General features: G+C 42.4%; 1 protein-coding gene across 1 annotated transcript in view; it reads left to right on the forward strand.

The window, feature by feature from the left end:
• Positions 1–3,011, forward strand: part of PTH1R (parathyroid hormone 1 receptor) — a 114,713-nt gene extending 111,702 nt beyond the window's left edge. Inside the window, exon 16 of the mRNA XM_065666978.1 lies at positions 268–3,011. Within this exon, the coding sequence (XP_065523050.1) occupies positions 268–630 (363 nt within the window). The 3' untranslated portion in view covers positions 631–3,011. The remainder of the gene's footprint in view (positions 1–267) is intronic.
• The last annotated feature ends 16,121 nt before the right edge of the window (positions 3,012–19,132 follow it).

Genomic DNA, 19,132 nt, shown 5'->3' on the forward strand with positions numbered 1-19,132 from the left:
ACCAAGATAAAATACATACCATAAGGAGAGCTGATCATGTCCCTTAACCCCGGGAGAGAGTTAACGCATATTTCAGTTAGATGTTTTCAGCTACTCAAGCTTTCCAATGTCAAATATTTCATTTGGAAAGGGCAGATTTAATGTGAATTTAGTGTTCCTTCCAATTTCACTCCCCAGAGCGTTTCTCACCCACGCTATCTGTGGATACTACCTCCTTCTGCTCCCCTCTGCTCCTACTTATGCTTTTTTCCCCCCTTTGCTTCTCAGGTCCAAGCAGAAATAAAGAAGTCATGGAGCAGGTGGACATTAGCACTTGACTTTAAAAGGAAAGCACGAAGTGGGAGCACAACCTACAGTTATGGACCAATGGTTTCCCACACCAGCATCACAAATGTAGCCACAAGAGGAGCACTTGCCCTCCATCTCAATACAAGACTTATACCAGGGACCCTCAATGGACATCGGAATTTGCCAGGTTATGTAAAAAATGGCTCCATTTCTGAAAACTCCATGCCTTCTTCTGGACCAGAGCAATACAACAAAGATGAGGAGTACCTGAATGGCTCTGGGCTTTACGATGGAGACAGACCTACGGTACTTGTTGAAGAAGAAAGAGAGACAGTGATGTAAAGAGAGAAAGAGACAAAAGAAGCAAAAGGATGAAAAAGGTTCCTGGAGAGCATTTAGTGGGCAAAAGAGTATCAGGCCACGCATTGGATGCCAAGGGTTTCCATACAGTTTCTCTGTTCTGTGGAACGAGAAGTTAAGTTATATGGGAAAAAAAATGTGAGCCACCAATGTGGCCAGCTGTCGATCACATACATTTTCTCAAGTGATCTAAGTCTCCCTGGTGTTAACAGAAGCAGGGCTATCTAGATCCACAGCCTTGCTATTGTTGAACAACTGAGATACTGGGAGTTCATGAAGGAGGGTTGCATAGCAGCAATGTGGTCCTTGGACCTCTTGGAGAATGTGGGCAGCCAAGGAGGACAGGACTCTCACCCAGTAAAACAAGAGTCTTGCAGGGAGTGTACAGTGCCATCTTCTTGTGAGGGTACAAGCAACCCTGAGCATCAGTGTCTTCAGTTTGGTTTGCTGTTTCCTTATAAAGTCTGCCTGGTAACACACACAACACTGATCAAGACCTATTGCAGCATCATAGCTGCCCACCCTTTCAGATAAGCACTCAGCGCAGACAGCTCAGTACCACTGGTCACATATTCTTCCCTTTGGCAATCCCACTCCTCGGCAAAATGCTCCTCTGGGGTGAGCAGGGTTAACAGCTCATGGTTGCTTAATGCAGGCAGACAACTTTGTTCTCCTCTCCCTGACCTGAGTCCCAGTAGCAAGCCAGAAACCAGTGCAGTTTCAGGATGGAAAATGTGCTTGTCAGAATGTGTGACATTTTTGTTCTTCCAGATGCAGCAGAGAGAGGGGCCCACCAAGTGTGTTGAGGCAGGGTGGGGAATTTGCAAATCTTGGGTATACGTGCCTCTGTGTGTGTGGCTAAAATCAGTTGAGAGGGTAGCTAACTCAGCCCTCCCTTTTTGTCAGTGCTCATGGAAAGAGGCTTCAGTCAGTTTTTAAACCTCTAAATTGCTTCTTGTTCCGCCCTCTGAATTTCCTGTTTCTTACTAGCCAAAACCCTCATTAGGAGAAAGACTCCATCAACAGTCTGCCTGTGTCACCCAGCAGCAAAAGGTGCTGGATACAGCCAGACAAACCTAAGCTCATGAGATCCAAAGGCAATATTTGCTGGATAAAAGAACAGGAATTGCTCATGGATGGTTACCTTTGAACATCTTCTAAACTTTCCTATTCTTTGCATTTTGATCACACACACATGTCTGTGCACCAGGTCAGAGTCTTAGCTGATGTTAACAAGTCTAACTTCAACCAGATGAGAAAATGCTATTGCTCAGATGATGAAATGTTACTGCAGTTACCTCTGAAAGGTGACTACATAAGGAAATGCCTTCTTCTTACAGGAGACAAAGGCCAGGAAGATTTTGTCACCATGCAGTTTCCCATGCGGGTGATTTTTGCAGGGTGTACCAAAAGGTTATTCTCTGATACAGTTCATCTTTAGCAGCGATGAAGAGGTAGAGTCCTTGTTGGCCAACCATCTGTTATGTTGCGGCTGCCACACCAGCAGATCATCTAGCGAAGGGTCTCTGACATTTTCCAAGCATGATACAAGATTGCCCAGAAGTGGGAAATCAGGAACAGTGGCCAAACTTCCTGTTTCCCCAAAGGAAGGACTCTTGCTGAGCCAGCCTGGATCCTCAATTCAGCCCCTGTCATAACACCACTTGTTTCAGTCTAAGAGTCAGCTCCTCATGGTGCTTTTTTTTCTTATTTCTTTTTCTCCTTTTGGCAAGTTTCTAGTAACTGAAATATTTCAGCCACACCTGACTGTTACTCAAATGGAATAGGAAAGAGGTATTGCACAAGTCTGCAGAAATCCTCTGGGACATAGGTGGGGCCAATGGGATAATCTACCTTCTATCCGGATGCTTTAGATACTGCTGCTGAGTCACATCAACCAGAACTTCTGAGATGCATCCAGTCAATGCAATCAGCTGGTCTTCTGAGAGCAAATTACTAACTTCCCCAAAACTCTGAAGGAGGTCAGGAAGAGCAGTGGGACCTTGACTCTATATCCCACATCTTTAAACAACCTCTCAGGTTAGGGCCTGATCCAAACCCCAGTAAAGTCAAGGAGAAAACCTCTTCCCTTCAATATCTCTGAGTTTTGGATTCAGACGTGGTAGGGTATGTGGTGGATGAGAGGCAGTCCTCTCTGTCAGACACTGAAACTCTAGCTACAGACATACATGAGCAGGTCTTTAAAAGCCAGTATTTATCTGTGACATTCTATTCTTCTTTTGTGTCTTTAAAGTAGGTCAAATATCATCAAAAACATTTTATACCAAATGGCAGCTCTTTTAATGTAAGGTTTTCAAAGAATAATCGTTCATGCTCTACAATTGTTGTTATTCCTGTAACAATACTAGCAATAGTATTACAGAGAAGTTAAGTAATCTTGCAAGAGAAGTCAACTCTAGTGAAAGTGTGGCACAAGGAGCTAGCCAGCTCAACAGAAATCTGGGTCAGCCCAGCTACGTTCACTGCTTGCCTTTTTCTCGCAGATGCTGGTACGGCTTCTGGAGGCAATCAGAGGGGGCAGAAGTTATTAACGGTTGGCTGTCAGAGTGTGTACAGCTGCGTTATTTAGCATCCCATGTGGCTGAACCACCAATGAGAGAGAACACTGAATATGCTGGCTCTGGTTTTCCAGCTTTCCAGAAGTACATTGTGCTTAAATCCTGCCAAGTAGATGGAATGACCCTCAGGATTTTTTTCACTTAAAGAGATTTCTTAGTATCATTTCATTGCTGGAACAAAGGAAAAAAAAAAAAAAGCCAAACCAAAACCCCCCACCAGTGACTCACTATTTGCTTGTATTTGTTGTTTAGAATTCAGTATTAATAACATGTTTAGCAATCACTTAGCAAAGTTCAGCGAATTAGCAAAAGCCATAAATTTATTTATTAACAAATACAACACCCCTCTCAGAATGCAGCCCTCACTGAAACGCGTTTGTCACTCATTTGGAATAAATGCCTGAGAAATGTTGTTAAGTGGGGATAAAAATTACATGTACAAGGGATGTACAGGGGAAGAAATATTTTCTTAATCCTTTCAGTTACAAATCATGCATACTAGATTTTTATTTTTTTTCCTGGGTGTTCATGTGCATGAGCAATATGCATGTAAAAATTCGGAAAATGCTAATAGCAAAACAGGGGAATAACTGTTATTAAGGCACAGCAGACTGTATGTTTGTCAAAGCCTGTTCCTATCATTCCTGGGCTGATAACAAACTGTTGATCAAGTATATAGTCATGATCTGTTATCTAGATTTTCAAGGACATCCTTCACTAGTTTTAGTGAGGAAGCGGTTAGACCTGTGATGTCTAATAACAGAAGAAACCACAGTTTGCCCTGGAAGGGCAAGCAGAATGATCCTGCTGGCATTTATCCAAAGCCTCTAGATTCAGAGTGGGCTCCCCTTCTCTTCATCACCAGATGTGGGCGTTTCTCAAGGACAATTTATGCCCTTCCAAAGATCTGAGTTGACCTGGCGTGACAATTCTTTTCCTCTCTGATTTTCTAATGCAAACATACTCCAAAGGCCACAGAAAACAAAAACGTGGTGAGGTGAGGGTGCATTTGTCTGTGATTCATCGAGGGACCGCTGTAAACTTGAACGCAGGACAGGGCTTTTGACCTACATCCTGGTTGAGATTCCACATGGGATTGTGGAGCAGGAAGAGCATATTGCTTTGAAGTCAGTGTACAGCAAACACATAGGCACAGAGACTTTCTCAAGTTCACTTCAAGGAGGTCCATAGGAGCTGGTTGCCTGTATTTTTCTAATTTTCCCTCCTCCATGGTGTCAGATTTGTGGCCTTTTGATTCCCATCTTGTAAAGCAGCTGGCAATGCTCAGGAGTCCTTAGACCCCCACCACTTCCCTTAGCCTGCTGGGCTCTTACAGGCCAAGCTGTGTACTGCAATATACCAGCTGACTGGCTCACACAGGGAGGAATCTCTTTGCCCAATAACACCAGTGCCACAGAGTTTTTGGGCTTGGGCAAGGGGATCTCCATCCCTGGCAGGTTCTTCTCATCCTACCAGCCCAGCGCCTCTTCTATTCTCATCCATAGCACCATAGTCTATTTTTCTTTGTGAATCCCTCTTACTTGATCTACCTCCTCTCTGGATGGACACAGAGCTGTTAAATGTTCCTCAGCCTTGTGTTTCTTAAGGATTACTTTTGGCAGCAGCCTTGTCATTTCTACTTTGCCTGGATATGTGCAGGCAAATGTTTTTACACCTTCTACATACTGCTTGGTCTAGGTTCAGATGAGATCATGTCTTGTCCTTTTCCTCACCCTTCCTCAACTCTTCTTCTTGTCTGATACATGTTAAAGCCAAATCAGCTCACAAATATCTCCTGAAATTGGACTCTTCAGCCAGGGATTGGCTTGGTTTATCTGTTTATAAACTGGCTGAAGGTCGTAGAACATCCACAGTGCTGGTAAGAATTTACCATTTTTTAAACCATAAAAATATATTCAGAGGAAAGTTTTTATGGGATGTTTTGGGGTTGTTTGAGGGGTTTGTTGGGGTTTTTTTACAAACTCGATGGCTAGTTTAAAAGTTCAGGTTTTGGTGTTTCAAAAAGATAAGAAACCTCATTTATAGGTTGGGTTCTCTTGCTTTTTCACTGGCTGATTTTTCTACACACCTAGAAAGCTTCAGGCATAATTACTGATGATGAGGAGAGTGATCAGTATGTCTCTTAATTCACCTGAATCTCTCACTATGGTCAATGACTCTTTCATCTGAGATAGGACTGCATGAAATAAGAGAAAGCACTTTAAGAGTTGACCTTTGAGGGAGAGTTTGTATGAAGCTGTGAAGTCTTTCAATGTGCTACATTGCTTCTTATTTGGTGTATGTGCTTTTTTATATGTATTGGTGCCCATGAGTTTGCTAAAATCCTATCTGTGCCTTGTTATGGAAGTTTATGCAGCAGTACTATGGTTCACAGCCTCTCTTTCTGGCCTTATCTGAATTGTATAATGTTTTCGCTGTAACAGGAAGCAAAAGGATAAAAAAATCTGGGGCAGTATTTTCCAAACTTGGGGGGTAATGCTCTTCAACTGCTCATCCTGTGCCACAAATAGGCATTGCACTGATGGTAGCAAGATGCTCAGCAGGTGAGGAAGCTTTAAGACCATAGGCAGGTTAATGTAGATGTTCACCTTGCCACTGTCCTGCTGACAGCACCTGCTAGGGAAGAGACCATGTTGCACCCTCAGGCAGGTCTTGGAATATTGACATTTTTCAACAAGCTTCATGCTGGAAATGATTTGCTCTTTGATTTTTTGCTAGTATTGTTTCTACTGCTGTTGCTGATGGGCTGCCACATTCTGCAGAGTAAACAGAGGATATATATCATATCCCTGGCCAGCTACAGAGCTTTTCAAGCATCCAGTGTGGTTCTCCAGACAGAGTAGATTTTATATCCCATTCCTCTAGGGTGTCTTGAAATGAGAAAAATATTAAATTGTAAAGAAAATTAGTTTGTGAAAGACCCTATAAGTAAATTTCCATCATGATTCACCATGGCTGTCTGGATTTACCTGGAAAACATGATAATTCACAAAATGTATGAGAAAAATAGAGAGCAAGTTGCTCCCTGCGGATATTCACTGGGAGGTGATTCTCCTGGTTTTGCCTATGGAAGTGAAAGGTTGAACCTGCCAGACAGCAAATAATGTTGACCCAAAGGAACATTTTGTTTTGAGGCAGCAAATCCTACCATCTCTGTAAAAATTAGTTTTTATATGGGCTTCTCCTGTTCCACCCAAACTATTTTTGTGGCCTCTCATAAAACCAAAACTCAAGCTTAGCTCTTAGATAATGGTGGGAGAGCAAAAGAATGCAGAGATGAGTTGTTGTAAAGACACATAAATAACTGAACTACATGAAAACATAATTCCACCACTTTGATTAAAAAGAAAGAAAAATAGCCTGGGAAACCCAGATTGATTTTGCTTTCATTCACGTAGAACAAAAAATGCAAGTTGGCATTTCTTGTGTTGCTTCGGGGTTTTTTTCACTCAGTAGTGCTCAGCTGGCCAGAAAGTTTGAGCCAGAAATCTGTTCTTAGTGTTTGCATGTCCTCTTTGACCTCTCTGTAGGAAATCTTCCACAGGCCATTGTGAATTAATTGTGATAGAGAGACATGCATGGACATGAGACTCAGAACTCACCTTTGCCTATGACTACCTACTGGTCATTTAAAGCTCAGAGGTAACAAGCGATCTTGTGCTGAGGTAGAAATATTGCTCACCCACTTAATTTAGTGTTTAAATTAATTCAGTGGCTAAATTTGCTGTCTATACATAAGCTTTGCAATAGGCAAAGGGTGCTTTTTTACTCAGCATTAAAAGGCATCTTCATTGGCAGCTCTTTGGTCCATAGAAGGTTTTGAATATTTAAGAGCAGGTATATTCTACTGAGAATCAGCAGTTGAAGCTAGGACTGAGATGTCACCTTTTAGCAATGCTAGCAGACTCCCATGTACCTACTTCAACTGTAGCATTAGGCTTATGCTGGACCATCAACCATTTTAAATCTTTGAGGCTGCTTTTCCCCACAGAAAGAGCACAAAAAGGACACCAGCAGGGTGGATACCCCTACCCTCTACATAGATCCTAAATTCAGATTGGTTAGAATTTTTCTCCATACTTAACTTCTTTTTTCTAAACTGGCTCTACAAAACAACCCCAAAAAGCTTATTTAAAGAATTCAGCTAAGCATTTTGTTTTCAATTTTAACTGGATGCAAATTCAGAGGTTTTTCATGCTAGAAGCCAATCTCAACTCTCAGTTTCAAAACTTCATTCAGAGCATCATGATGGAAACATGATTTGCTGAGATCAGCTGCACAGTGCTCTGGTCTCATCATACCCATCACACCAGGTTCAGAGCACAGATACCTAAGGTGGAAGGTCACCATGTCGAAACAGTCTCTTTTTTTGGTGAATTTATATGCAAAGGTCACAGAGCAAGAAAAAGACTTGCTGTCTTTAAGCCACTCTTAAGAAGGATTATAAACAATAAAATAGTAATTCTGAGTTATCATTTGATTATTTCATCAGGTTCTGTTGAGTGCTCTGATGGGATCTGTTCAGTGTCTGGCTTTCTGGTTTCTCCCAAGTAGACAGAGTTCTCTGTGGTGGACAGAATAGCTATAATAAGTGGACAGAGTCATTCAAAGCTGGTCTCTAGGGCAGGATAGTTAGAAACAGACCTGATGTTGATTTTATATTCGTTGGCAGAAGGCAGGAGATACTCCAGTGAAGTTAATCGAGTTAACTCAGTCCGATGCCAAGGCAAAACAGATCTGAATCTAGACCACAGTTCAAGACTCATGTACAATTTGCATAATGGAATTAAAATAAAGCCTCCAACTTTAGCTACAGAAATACTCTGCTGAGAATTAGAGACCAGGCTTGCTGTTTGGGATTAAATAAAAGGACACCCAAGGCATCTGCTGTCATATAGAACAATCCTGGTTTATCTGTTCCTGTCCAGACCAGCCTGTTCACCCCCCTGCCATACTCTGTGGTTATTTAGCCACACTCAGCTGTTGTAATTGTCAGGGAATTTTCTTAGCCACTTTTCTTTTCTTCTTTTCTTTTCTTTTCTTCTCTTTTCTTTTCTTTTCTTTTCTTTCTTTTTTCTTTTCTTTTTTTTCTTTTCTCTTCTTTTCTTTTCTTTTTTCTTTTCTTTTCTTTTCTTTTCTCTTTTCTGTTCTTTTCTTTTCTTTTTTCTTTTCTCTTTTCTTCTTTTCTTTTCTCTTTTCTTTTCTTTTCTTTTCTTTTATTTTCTCTTTTCTTTTCTTTTTTCTTTTCTTTTATTTTATTTTTTCTTTCCTTTTTTTTTCTTTTCTTTTTCCTCTACTTTCCTTTCCTTTTCCTTTTCTTTCCTTTCTTTTTTCCTTTCCTTTGCTTTCCTTTCCTTTCTTTTTTCCTTTCCTTTGCTTTCCTTTCCTTTCTTTTCCTTTCCCTTCTTTTCCTCCTTTCCTTTCCCCTTTCCTTTCTTTTCCTTTCTTTTTCTTTCCTTTTTCCTTTCCTTTCCTTTCATTTCATTTTTCCTTTACTTTCCTTTTTTTTTCCTTTCCTTTCCTTTCCTTTTTCCTTTCCTTTCCTTTCCTTTCCTTTCCTTTCCTTTCCTACTTGCGTGTGAACTCAGATCCTCCAAGTTTCATGCTGTATTCCAAGTTTAAACTAGCTCCACAGTATAAAAAGTTCAAGATAATATCATCATTTTGCCAGAACTTGGGAGGCAAGTGGGAAAAAGAATGTCACAGGGGAGAATTAAAAGAAATATTAAATAAGGTTCCTCTGAAACCTTTCCCACAGACCAGGGAAAGGTTTGCTAACCTTCAAATGAACTTGCTCATGTTTTGCACATAGAACATCTCAAGCCATACAGTATGACCTGCAAGGCTCACACAATGCTTTTCCACTGTCTTCAGAGGGCTTGTGGTTAGAGGTGGTACACTGCTGTTAAATATTGTTGTTTAATTTAAGATGAATATTCTGATTTCCTCATGTGGTTTCTGCATCCTTCCCTAGGTTGGTCCATTAGTGTGGCTGCTTCAGGGCACACTTGCAAAACTGTACCTTGAACTCTCTTCGCATATGTGGCATGTAGTTGTTACTGCACACACCTGTGCCCATCTGCTCTCTGATGGAATCTCTTGATGGCATCAGAACTGACAGGCAATGATGCTGTTTTGTAAGGGTGCCAAAGGCAACATTTGCAGGGACAGAGTGAAACAAGCTTTGCCCTTATTCGGAATAAATTTGCAAGATTCCAGCGAGGGAGGGCAGGTTGGAAATCAGCTCAGAGTCTGGCAGGGGCCAGGAACAAAAGAAAAAGTTATGGAAGAGCTGACCCATATGATCAGAAGTAATTAGGAAGTTTAATAAATCTGTCTTCTTTTCAGGCAGACCTCCCTATCCAGAACAGTTCTGACAGAGGTAGACTTCATTGCACAATTACGCTTTCTCCTAAAAAGGTGATGTCTTGAGAGAGCAAATGAGGGGAATGTAACAAAGTCAATATGACTTTCTCTTCTTTTCCTCACTGGCACTCTTTTCCATCTTTTACACCTGAAAAAATGGAGTACATTAAAACAACCTCAAAGTGAGAACCTGGAATTCCGAATCATTTCACCTTGGTCCCACAGAATAACTTCTGTCTATAACCATAGCAATTGTTTTCCTGGCACGTTAACTAAGGAATCTGATGGTATTTTATTATCTTTCTCAGACTGAAGTTTAACGATTCTGGGGTATTGATGTGATGTGCAACAACACAGATGAGCTGGCATCAATTTGGGATTAAACCCTGATCCCATGAAAATCAACACCAAAACATCTGTTGATTTCAATGGAATGGGTTTCACCCATAAATTCTGAAAAGGAAAAATGTAATTATTCAAATAAATTACCTCTCCTGTTCCCAAAACCTCAAAACCTTTCTTGCAACCCATATTTCAGGGTATCTTTTTGCTTTAGATCAATAGATAAGAAAAGCAAGGCCAGAAAGCAGACATCAAGAGGTAGAAGATGGTCTGAGTGGAGGTCTTCTTTCTTGAAATGCTTCACAAGCGACACTAGGCTTTTGTACTGGTATCAGCTTCTACACATGGGTATTTAGGATGTGGTAGATATTTGGCTAGAAAAAGGCATGGGATTAAAATGTTTGAGATGGATGGGATTAGTGTGCACTGGGTTTCCAAAATGCCTGGGCCTGCATCCTCTGAAATAGAGATACAATATCCCCTCAGAAGATTGTTTAAAACAAGCTTAAACGAAGGGTGTTTGCCAAGCAGGCAGACCTTGGGTACCTAAAACAGAAGACAAAGCAATGACTTCACCAGAGAAGCAGCATCTATTTAAACCAGAGCATTATGAGAGGCATGAGCCCTTCTAAATATAGAGCTGAGTGCTTCTCACCAGACCAAGCTTTTACTTTTTTATTTTTGTCAGTCTAAATTAATCATTCTTCCTTGAGAGCTACTGGAAGGAGTGAACAAGAAGCCATTTGTTGTTAGAGGTAAAATACTTTAAAGGACAGGTATGAGGTTGAGTTGGTTGGAGAGGAAAGTCGATCAGTTGCAGAAGAGGAAGGACAGGCATAGAGGAAAGCACTATCACCCAAACCAATCCCCTTGGCCCATCCCCATGTTCAGAAACACTATGTCAATTTCTTGCCATCTGCATGAGCTGAGGTATGCATGAAAAGACAGACCTGCTGCTAAAACTCATTGCTTCGTCTCAACAATTTCGTGGTGACCCACTCAGTCATGGTGGTTACCAGAGGTGATGGGGTCTGGACATTAGAAAAAGGCCTTGGCCATTCCCAGCAGTCTTCCAAGCTGTGCCCAGGGAGTCTGTTTTCAATATATTGGCTCCTTTTTTTCTTGTCTGAGCAGGAGGGAAAGGAGCTGGGGTGTGTTCTTCCCTCTCCAGCATGAGTGCTTTCACTGAAGTGGTTTTAAGACCTTGTTTCACTTCAGAAGAGGGAGAAAACTGAAAAAATTAAAGGATAAAAACTGTGATTTCTTTCACGTGTTACAGGGACATTACCTTGTGTGTGTCGTCAGGCAGGCATTTGGTTTACATTCCTCCACTTCTGCTTTCTGTATGGACCAAAGTAACAAGCGGAAAATGACAAACCACAGGTGTATGTAAAAGGGAATTAAAATAAAAAGAAACCTTTATGGATTCTCAAGTGGTATTTCTTCTGTGTCTTTTCCCGTGTATAGGACTCGGAGCCTCAAAAATCCTTCAGGGGTGCCCTTAGATGGAGGTGGGTTAGGCATACCTCTGGGTTCGTGAGAAGGGAGCTCCACAAGCTCCTCCAGTTCATTATGAATACAGAAACATGGGAGTGGTCTATGTCTCTAGAAACCCTTTCAGAAGATCTCACACTGGGTGGCTTAAATACCCACTTCAGTTTGTGGTTTACAGGAGCTCTAGGGACAAGCCTGGTCAGCTCCCATCCATGCTTCTGCTGGGCAGCACCTTCTGGAAACATGGTAATTCAACCCTCTCCTTCTGCCTGGTTTAGCTCTAACAGTTAAATAAGGAAGCTGATATACTGAAGTTAAAAGTTGAGGTTTTTCCCCCCACAGTTTAATCATGACACTTCTTTTGATGGAAGAGTATACTTTGCACAGGAGGAAGCATAAGGCAAAAGCTCTCCTTACCCCAACATTTAACACATTTTACACATTCTGTGGGTTGTGTACCACCACTCCAGTAGTAGTCACATTCCAGCAATATTTTCAGAAAGCTAACCAATGACTACAGATGGAAACAGGGAGTAAAAATTTTCTGCTCTTTTAAAGGGATAAACTTTGAATGGCTGGACTGATTTAAAAAACACATTGAGGTCCCAGCAGCAAGGAGTGGAATCACTGCTGACCAAACGCAGTTTTACACATGCTTGCTCCAGATGGAGTTTTGTGGGGCTTGGCTGAGAATGAGATGGGCTACTGTACAGATTGTCTTGATCCCTTTCACTGGCTTCAATGTCAACATCAGATAACATCTAGGAGAGAGAGCAACCACACTGCAGAAGGTGTTCACCCTTACAGATCTCCTCACCCTTATCCCAGGTGGCCGTCTACAATGCCACTTCAGTGTGAGGCAGGAGAAGGTCTGACTCCATTCTCATTCCCATTGTTTACACACAAGCAAGCTTTGCTTATGGGTTCTAACCTGACCCTGGATCTTGCTAGAAACAGGCTGGGTATAGTCCAAATCTTTTCTTTCAGCCAGGGTTTCTTCCACCTGAATGGAGAAGACAGGACAGAGCACATTGCAGCCCATCCACCTCCAGGGGTCCTCGCCTCAGTTCCTCCTCAGCACAGCATGGATGACTTCAGACCCAATACAAGCTGGTAAATGACCAACCACTTGGACAACAGCTGCTTGGGTGATGCAGTTCAGTGAGTCTGAGCCTTCCCTTCATCTCATATTAAGACTAAGTGTTTCCCACATTCTTTGCATTAACTTTCACTGGAGTAAAAGAGTTCATGACATTTCTGGCAATGGCCCTAAACGTCAGCTGGAGAATGTAAAAGAAAATTGCAGAACAAAAATAAAACAGTGGCAAAAGGCCAACTGGACAAATCACCCTTTTCTCTCTCTCTTGTCCCAAAGCATGGTGCCTTCTAAATCTATTGGTCTAATGTGGTTGCAGTGACTATTTTGAAGGATGCTCTCATGCCACCTGGTACACTCGTAGTATCAGTGTCATGAGAGGCGCCTTGTTCCATTCTCAGCTATGCGATGCCTTCACCCAGCATGGCACAAACAATGCAGGGCAGTTTCCTGGAGCACTGCCCTCACAGACAGAGAAGGCTGTAATGACATGAGCAAATTCTGCTGCTCATAAGTATGAAATACAATCATGGTCAAACCTGACTGATGGAGACCTTTACAGAATGTCATCCCCACTTGATTGGACTGCTCAGTAGCTTCAAACACTCTTTGGAATTCATTTCTCTTCCTTTCCCCTCTCATTTAGCCAATCCAAAGCTAATTGGTTTCATAGTCCACAACTAAGCAGTCAAACTTTGTTATGCACAAGGACTAAATTCATGGAGACTCTTGCTTCGTGCAGTCCTGTGTGAAACTGGGACTCCTCTACACTGTACAAACAAATGGTGAATTAAACCAGCTGATGCCAGCTGTGCACACCCTGCACTGCTGGTTACACAGCACCAAGCTGCTTTCTTCCCAGCCATCATGAGCCAAAGAAAATATGATTTTATGAACCATCCCATTCTGGGGTAGCATGGGTAACAGGCTGGGCTGGGCTGTTTATGGGGACAGGTGAAGCAAGAGCAGCATGGGATGTTGGCAGCTCCTATGTTGATCGTATGCAGGATATCTAGTTAGGTAGAACCATTTTGCCTGTGAAGCAGAAAGGAAGATGGGGCACCACTGCAGGGAAACATCAGCACAACATGATGTTTTCCTGCAGTAGTGCAGGAGCTAGCAGAACAAAGGATGACAGAGTACATTCTTCCTGGAGCTGGGCTGAGCCACAAAGGTAACCTTATCCCAGTGAGCACCGAAGCATATCCCTAGACACTTAGCCATACTACTCCCACCCATGCTGCCAGGAGTCTTACTGATAAGACGGTTCCTCTTCAACCCTTTTCTGTATTTTGAGCCAGCAGTTCAACCCAGACAAGGGCAGATGAGAGGTAAATGCTCTTAAACACAATCTAGGTGAACCTGGACAGGGACATAGTGATGCTAAATCAAAGAAAGACAGATAAACAAGTCAGATCTAGCTAGACATAAAAACATACATTCCACCCACCATGAGAAAAAGAATTCAGTTCGCTGCTAGCTGTCAATTCCAAAATCCAATTGTCGGTTCCAAATCATTTCAGTTCTCTCTCAAAGAACAAAAACTTTACAAAGAATTTTCCATTTCTCCACTGAATGCCACAAAGATTAACAAGTAATATTAGCTCCACTGAAGTACCTTCATCTGCCCATGGAAAATAGAGGACAGCTAAGCAGCCAAACTTTGAGCAAGAAATTAAATCCAAACTATGTCTGTTTGGAAGCAATATCCCTTTGGAGAAGAGAAGGATTGATATCTGCCAAAGTGCTAACAGATGGGTTTTCTATGCAGTACTGTATAAATTTTCTGTAGGAGGAACACTGGATGCAGCAATGCTGAATGATTTATCTGAAGCAGCAGGTGTATTGCAAAGCACGTTTCAAGCTGGTTTGTGTGTGTGTGGTGAGGAAAGAGGGCTTCAACGAGTGGTAAATTGTGGCCACCTATGCAGTAGGATGTGAGCCAACTAGGCTATTCCATGAGTCTATCTTGAGTACATTTATCAGTTCCAGCGACAAAATAGCTCATGTAATACTTGCTGAATGTGCTTTATGGCCTGCTTGGGAGATAGCATAGTAGCGAAATCGCCATTATACAGCAGGAACCTGTAATTCTAATTTTTAAAGGTGGCTCATTCCTACTTCTGCACAGTTCCCACCAGTTTGAGAAGGAATTAAATGAACAGTCCCTTCCAACCTTAAATTTTAAGCTTGATTTTTCAAGATTTCTGCCCATGTCTCCCCAAATATTGCTGCAGTCCTTCCTCTCTCCTGAAGGAATAAGCAACCCTGGAGCACATCTTAGCTCCCCAGAAGCTGAACAGAGCAGCCGTCTTTAACTTTTTCAGAGAAACCACGGTGTGATTCTGGATACAAAGCCAGTCTATCAAGCAATGAAATCTTGAACTTTCGGGGGACACGAACTGAAAGGCTTATCTGACACATGAGATCTCTCCTATGGGAGAGCCCAGGAGTTAGGCTGTAGCTGAGAAATCATTCCTACCCAACTGCAGGAATTACTTTTCACCCATTACAGATCCAGACAAGACAAGACCAAGCCAATCCTCTGGCTTTTCTCCCATACCATAACCTTGTAGTCTAGATCTGAGTGGTCAGCAATGAATATCAACAGTTTCCATCAGTCACTGGTGTTGCAGGACAGCAAAGAAACCCTGATACTGAAAACACGTGAGATGCCAGCCTTCCAAGTAGAAAGGAGGGAGTCATGTCTGCATGAGAGAGATATCACCAACCAGATGCAAAGCCAATTCTTCCTCATGGCGTGGCTCCTAACTAACAGTAGATAATTGCAGATACACTGAGAGCTCGATTAGAAGACAGTATCTGCAGAGAAAGTGCTAAAGGAACCTGAGATGGGACCAAGAAAGATTCAGCTTACAAGCAAAGTCCCTTAACATGAGAGTCCTGGAAGCTTTGTAATACTGAGGTGAGATGAAGAGAGCAGGAGAAAGTATGCAGAGAAATAAGTGAATAAACGACCAGGGTGAGTCTGCTGGAACAAGAAATGTTTTTGGCAAACATGAGCTTCTCCAAAATGTCAAGCATTATTTATTCACTTATGCCTAAGCCTGAGGAACATCTTGTTTAAATCACACACAACGGCATGGCCAGGCCCTGCACGCAAGTAAATCAGCATAATGTCACTGAGCTCCAAGAGATGATGTTGATTTACACAGGCATATCACAACTTCAGTTGGTAGGGAGGCACTTAGCCCACCAGCCAGGATATGGTGTAGGAAAAAAGGGAGAAGATAAAAAGTGGAAAAGGTCTGTGGCACAAAGCAAGGTCCTTGCTGGTGAACGTAATCATGGTAAAAGAGGTTAAAGCGAAATCTTGCTGAAACTCTTCCCACCTGCTTTTGCTACGGTCAGCACATGAACAGCTCCTGAATGCACTCTGGGGACTTTTCTCCCATTTCACAACATGTAAAAGATGCATCTCTACCCCAAAGCTCTTCTGCTGCCCATGAAGGAAGGTTGCAGTGGGGTAGATACACCTGAAGGCACTCCCAGGTGGTACATCTGGTAGATGGAGCTTAGGGGTATCAGTGAGTTTCATAGCTCCCAGAAGGATTTTCCTTTATGTTTGCTCCTCCTCATTTTAATAGGCCTACTTCCTAGAGGTGTAGTTGGATTAGGCGCAGTCTGAAATTCCTCCACCTTTTATCTTTAACCTGCATCTTCGTAATGATGCTTGAGCTCCTGCAGCTTTAGTACTAGGAGAGGCAGTCACAGGTATCTCATGAGGTCCTCCATGTAAGTGGTCTTTGCCACATGCTTCAATTTGTTCCCTTCCCTAACAAAATTCCAGACCTAACCCTCCCTTTCCTGAAGGAACCAAGGCAAAGGGGGTTGCACAGCTGCCTGCTCTAAGTGGGGAAGTGTTTGGAGAAATAAGCAGCACATTACAGTCTGTAGTAATAAACCAGTAGCTGGTATTTCATTATTAAATGGATTTTTTTTCTTCTTCTTCCAACATTACATAGTGCCATATCCAGACTCTAATGCTGTCTGTATTTCCCTGATCTGTATCTTCATTGTAAAACCTTGCTTTCCCAAATTGAGGATGCTGCTGTTTCTAGTTACCTACAGAGAAACAATAGTGACTGCTATGAACTATGCCCTGGAAGTGCAGAAGGGACATCTGGAAAAGGGGACACCAGACCACAGAATTTAGGGGATATTCGGGATTGCTGTAGGTGACACCTGGTGTGTAAAATTACTCACAAACTCATCTTAAAAACTATCCTGTTTGCCTATGCTCTCAATAACTGCTTTGGATCAACAATCCAGAGTCAAGTCTATAAAACATGATCTCCTATTTTGCTTTTGGGAAGAAAAAGATCATGTTATATTTGACTTCAGGTTAGACTTGAACCGTGTTCAGTTTTTCTCTGCAGCCGTGAGGACTGGAAATTTAATTTTGGTTTTGAAAGAAAGCTGGCTTCTCTGGTAACCACAGGGCTTTCGGAGTGGAGTCCTGAGAGGAAAATGCCAGCTCTTGGGAAACCTGCAATAAATTCACAAGAACCAGCAGTGCTGTCTGAGAGTCATTTGGGGGAGTGTCTGGCAAGAAAAAGATGAAGGAAAAGAAGACACGAGTCTAATCCAGAGGGATCCATCCAATCCAATGCAATTATTCTTGTTTATTATTGTGCACATTTTTCTGGTCAGCTCCTATCTGCCAGCGTGATGCCACTGAGTCCTAATCTGCACAATGAGGAAAACACATCTTTGTTGCATTCTGAATCATTTCTCTAGACAAAAGCATCTGGTTTTTCTTGGGGGGGGAATGGGTTCTTAAGTTTCTGCACAGAAATCAAAAGTTAAACATCTGGAATGCGGCAAAAGTCATGCTGAAAATATATCTTTCCCTCAGTCCCCCAGCAAATTACAGCAATGGTCGGAGGTTTTGCCTTCTCTCGTATTCAGCTCAGTCCTGTCTTGTTCATTCACCCTCCCACCACATCTTCCCTGATATTGCTATGGGTCTGGGGTAAAGGCATTTCATAAATCTTCATGTGATCTGAGATCTTCTCTGCATTCAGCCTAAAAGTAGAATGGACCCAAAATTAATTCCACACTGAAAAGATACTTCTGAGCCTCAGTGGCAGAAGGTCTACTTTATCTTGAGCGCTTCCCCAAAATGGGGCCCACAGGAAAGCTGGAGAAGGGCTTTTGACAGTGGAATGGATTTAAACTGCCAGAGGGGAGATTTAGATGGGATCTGAGGCAGAAGTTCTTCCTTGTGAGGGTGGCGAGGCCCTGGCACAGGTTGCCCAGAGAAGCTGCGGCTGCCCCATCCCTGGCAGTGTTCAAGGCCAGGTTGGATGGAGCTTGGAGCAACCTGGTCTATTGGAAGGTATCTCTGCCCTTGGAGGGGGGTTGGAACTAGATGGTCTTTATGGTGCCTTCCTACCGTAGGATTTTATGAATAAACATTGCCTGTAGAGAGGAGACCATATAAGAGGTTTTCAGCACAGCAGGGCATCAATATTCAGTTCAAATTATTAGAGTGGTCTCAGAGTGCTTAAAATGTTCTTACTGTAATGCTTAGTAAGTCCGATCAGTAGAATTATTATTAATGTATAATCATCTCCTTCCTCTGTCACAGTGAAGATGCAAGAGGAACAGTCTGACACAGAGAAAGACAGAAAAGCAAGCTCAGCAGAGGAATTATTTAGGGAAAGCTTTAAATGGGAGACGTGGGACAGAGACGGTACCTCTGCTTTACAATCAAGCTCCCTGCTTTGAGCCATCAGAAAGAGATGCCACCCAAGCTGAGACTTTCAGGGACCTTCCAGACCTGCTCCATGGTTTCATCTCTGTGAGCTCAGGTGCCTTTAAGGATCTTGCTAGACATCTACATATTTTTCATCAGGGAGGGAGTCAGATCTCAGGACAACTGGTGTCTCAACGTAGTGAAGATATCAGGAACAGAGAAGAGTCCTGGACTCAAGTCATTTGCTTATTTTTGCGCTTTAAGCACAGTGTGATTACAGAAGCCAGCTTCAGTCAACCTGGACCATGCTGTCTCTGGTTCCTCTAATGCAAACTCCAGCATGAGAACCAGCCAGTCTTACAGGGTTAACAATTTTAGATCAGCCAGCTTTTCTGAATGTTTTCACTTGAGTAAGGCTGTTTCTCTTCATAAGCAAGTTTTTCAGACAGTTATCCATTACTTTAGACTCAGACCACACTAACCTTCTCTTGTGGTTGTTCTGAGCCAGCCAAATCCCCTTGTACAGGATGTTACAGCTTGTACTCACATCTGTCCCATCTCTGCAGTTACTCACTCTTATCTAAGTTAGGTTGTTATTGGTTTCCTCGCTACTGCTGAGTCTGATTTTCAGCTCCCTTTGACTTGAAGCTATTGTTTTGCTCTTCGTACTTTCTGTACTTTTGCCCACAGTTCTGTGTGGGATGAGTTTCCAAAAGTGCCTCTTGTGATATTGAAACAAAGAGAATCGTCACTCCAGATATACAGCGCAGACCTCGAAAATATAATCCCCACATCTCCACATTGCTTTTGAGAGGCTGAAGAAAGAGTTGCCCATGCTGACACATGTATTATCACCCCAGATTT

This window comes from Lathamus discolor, chromosome 2 (genome assembly GCF_037157495.1).
Source record: "Lathamus discolor isolate bLatDis1 chromosome 2, bLatDis1.hap1, whole genome shotgun sequence".
Lineage (NCBI taxonomy): Eukaryota > Metazoa > Chordata > Aves > Psittaciformes > Psittacidae > Lathamus > Lathamus discolor.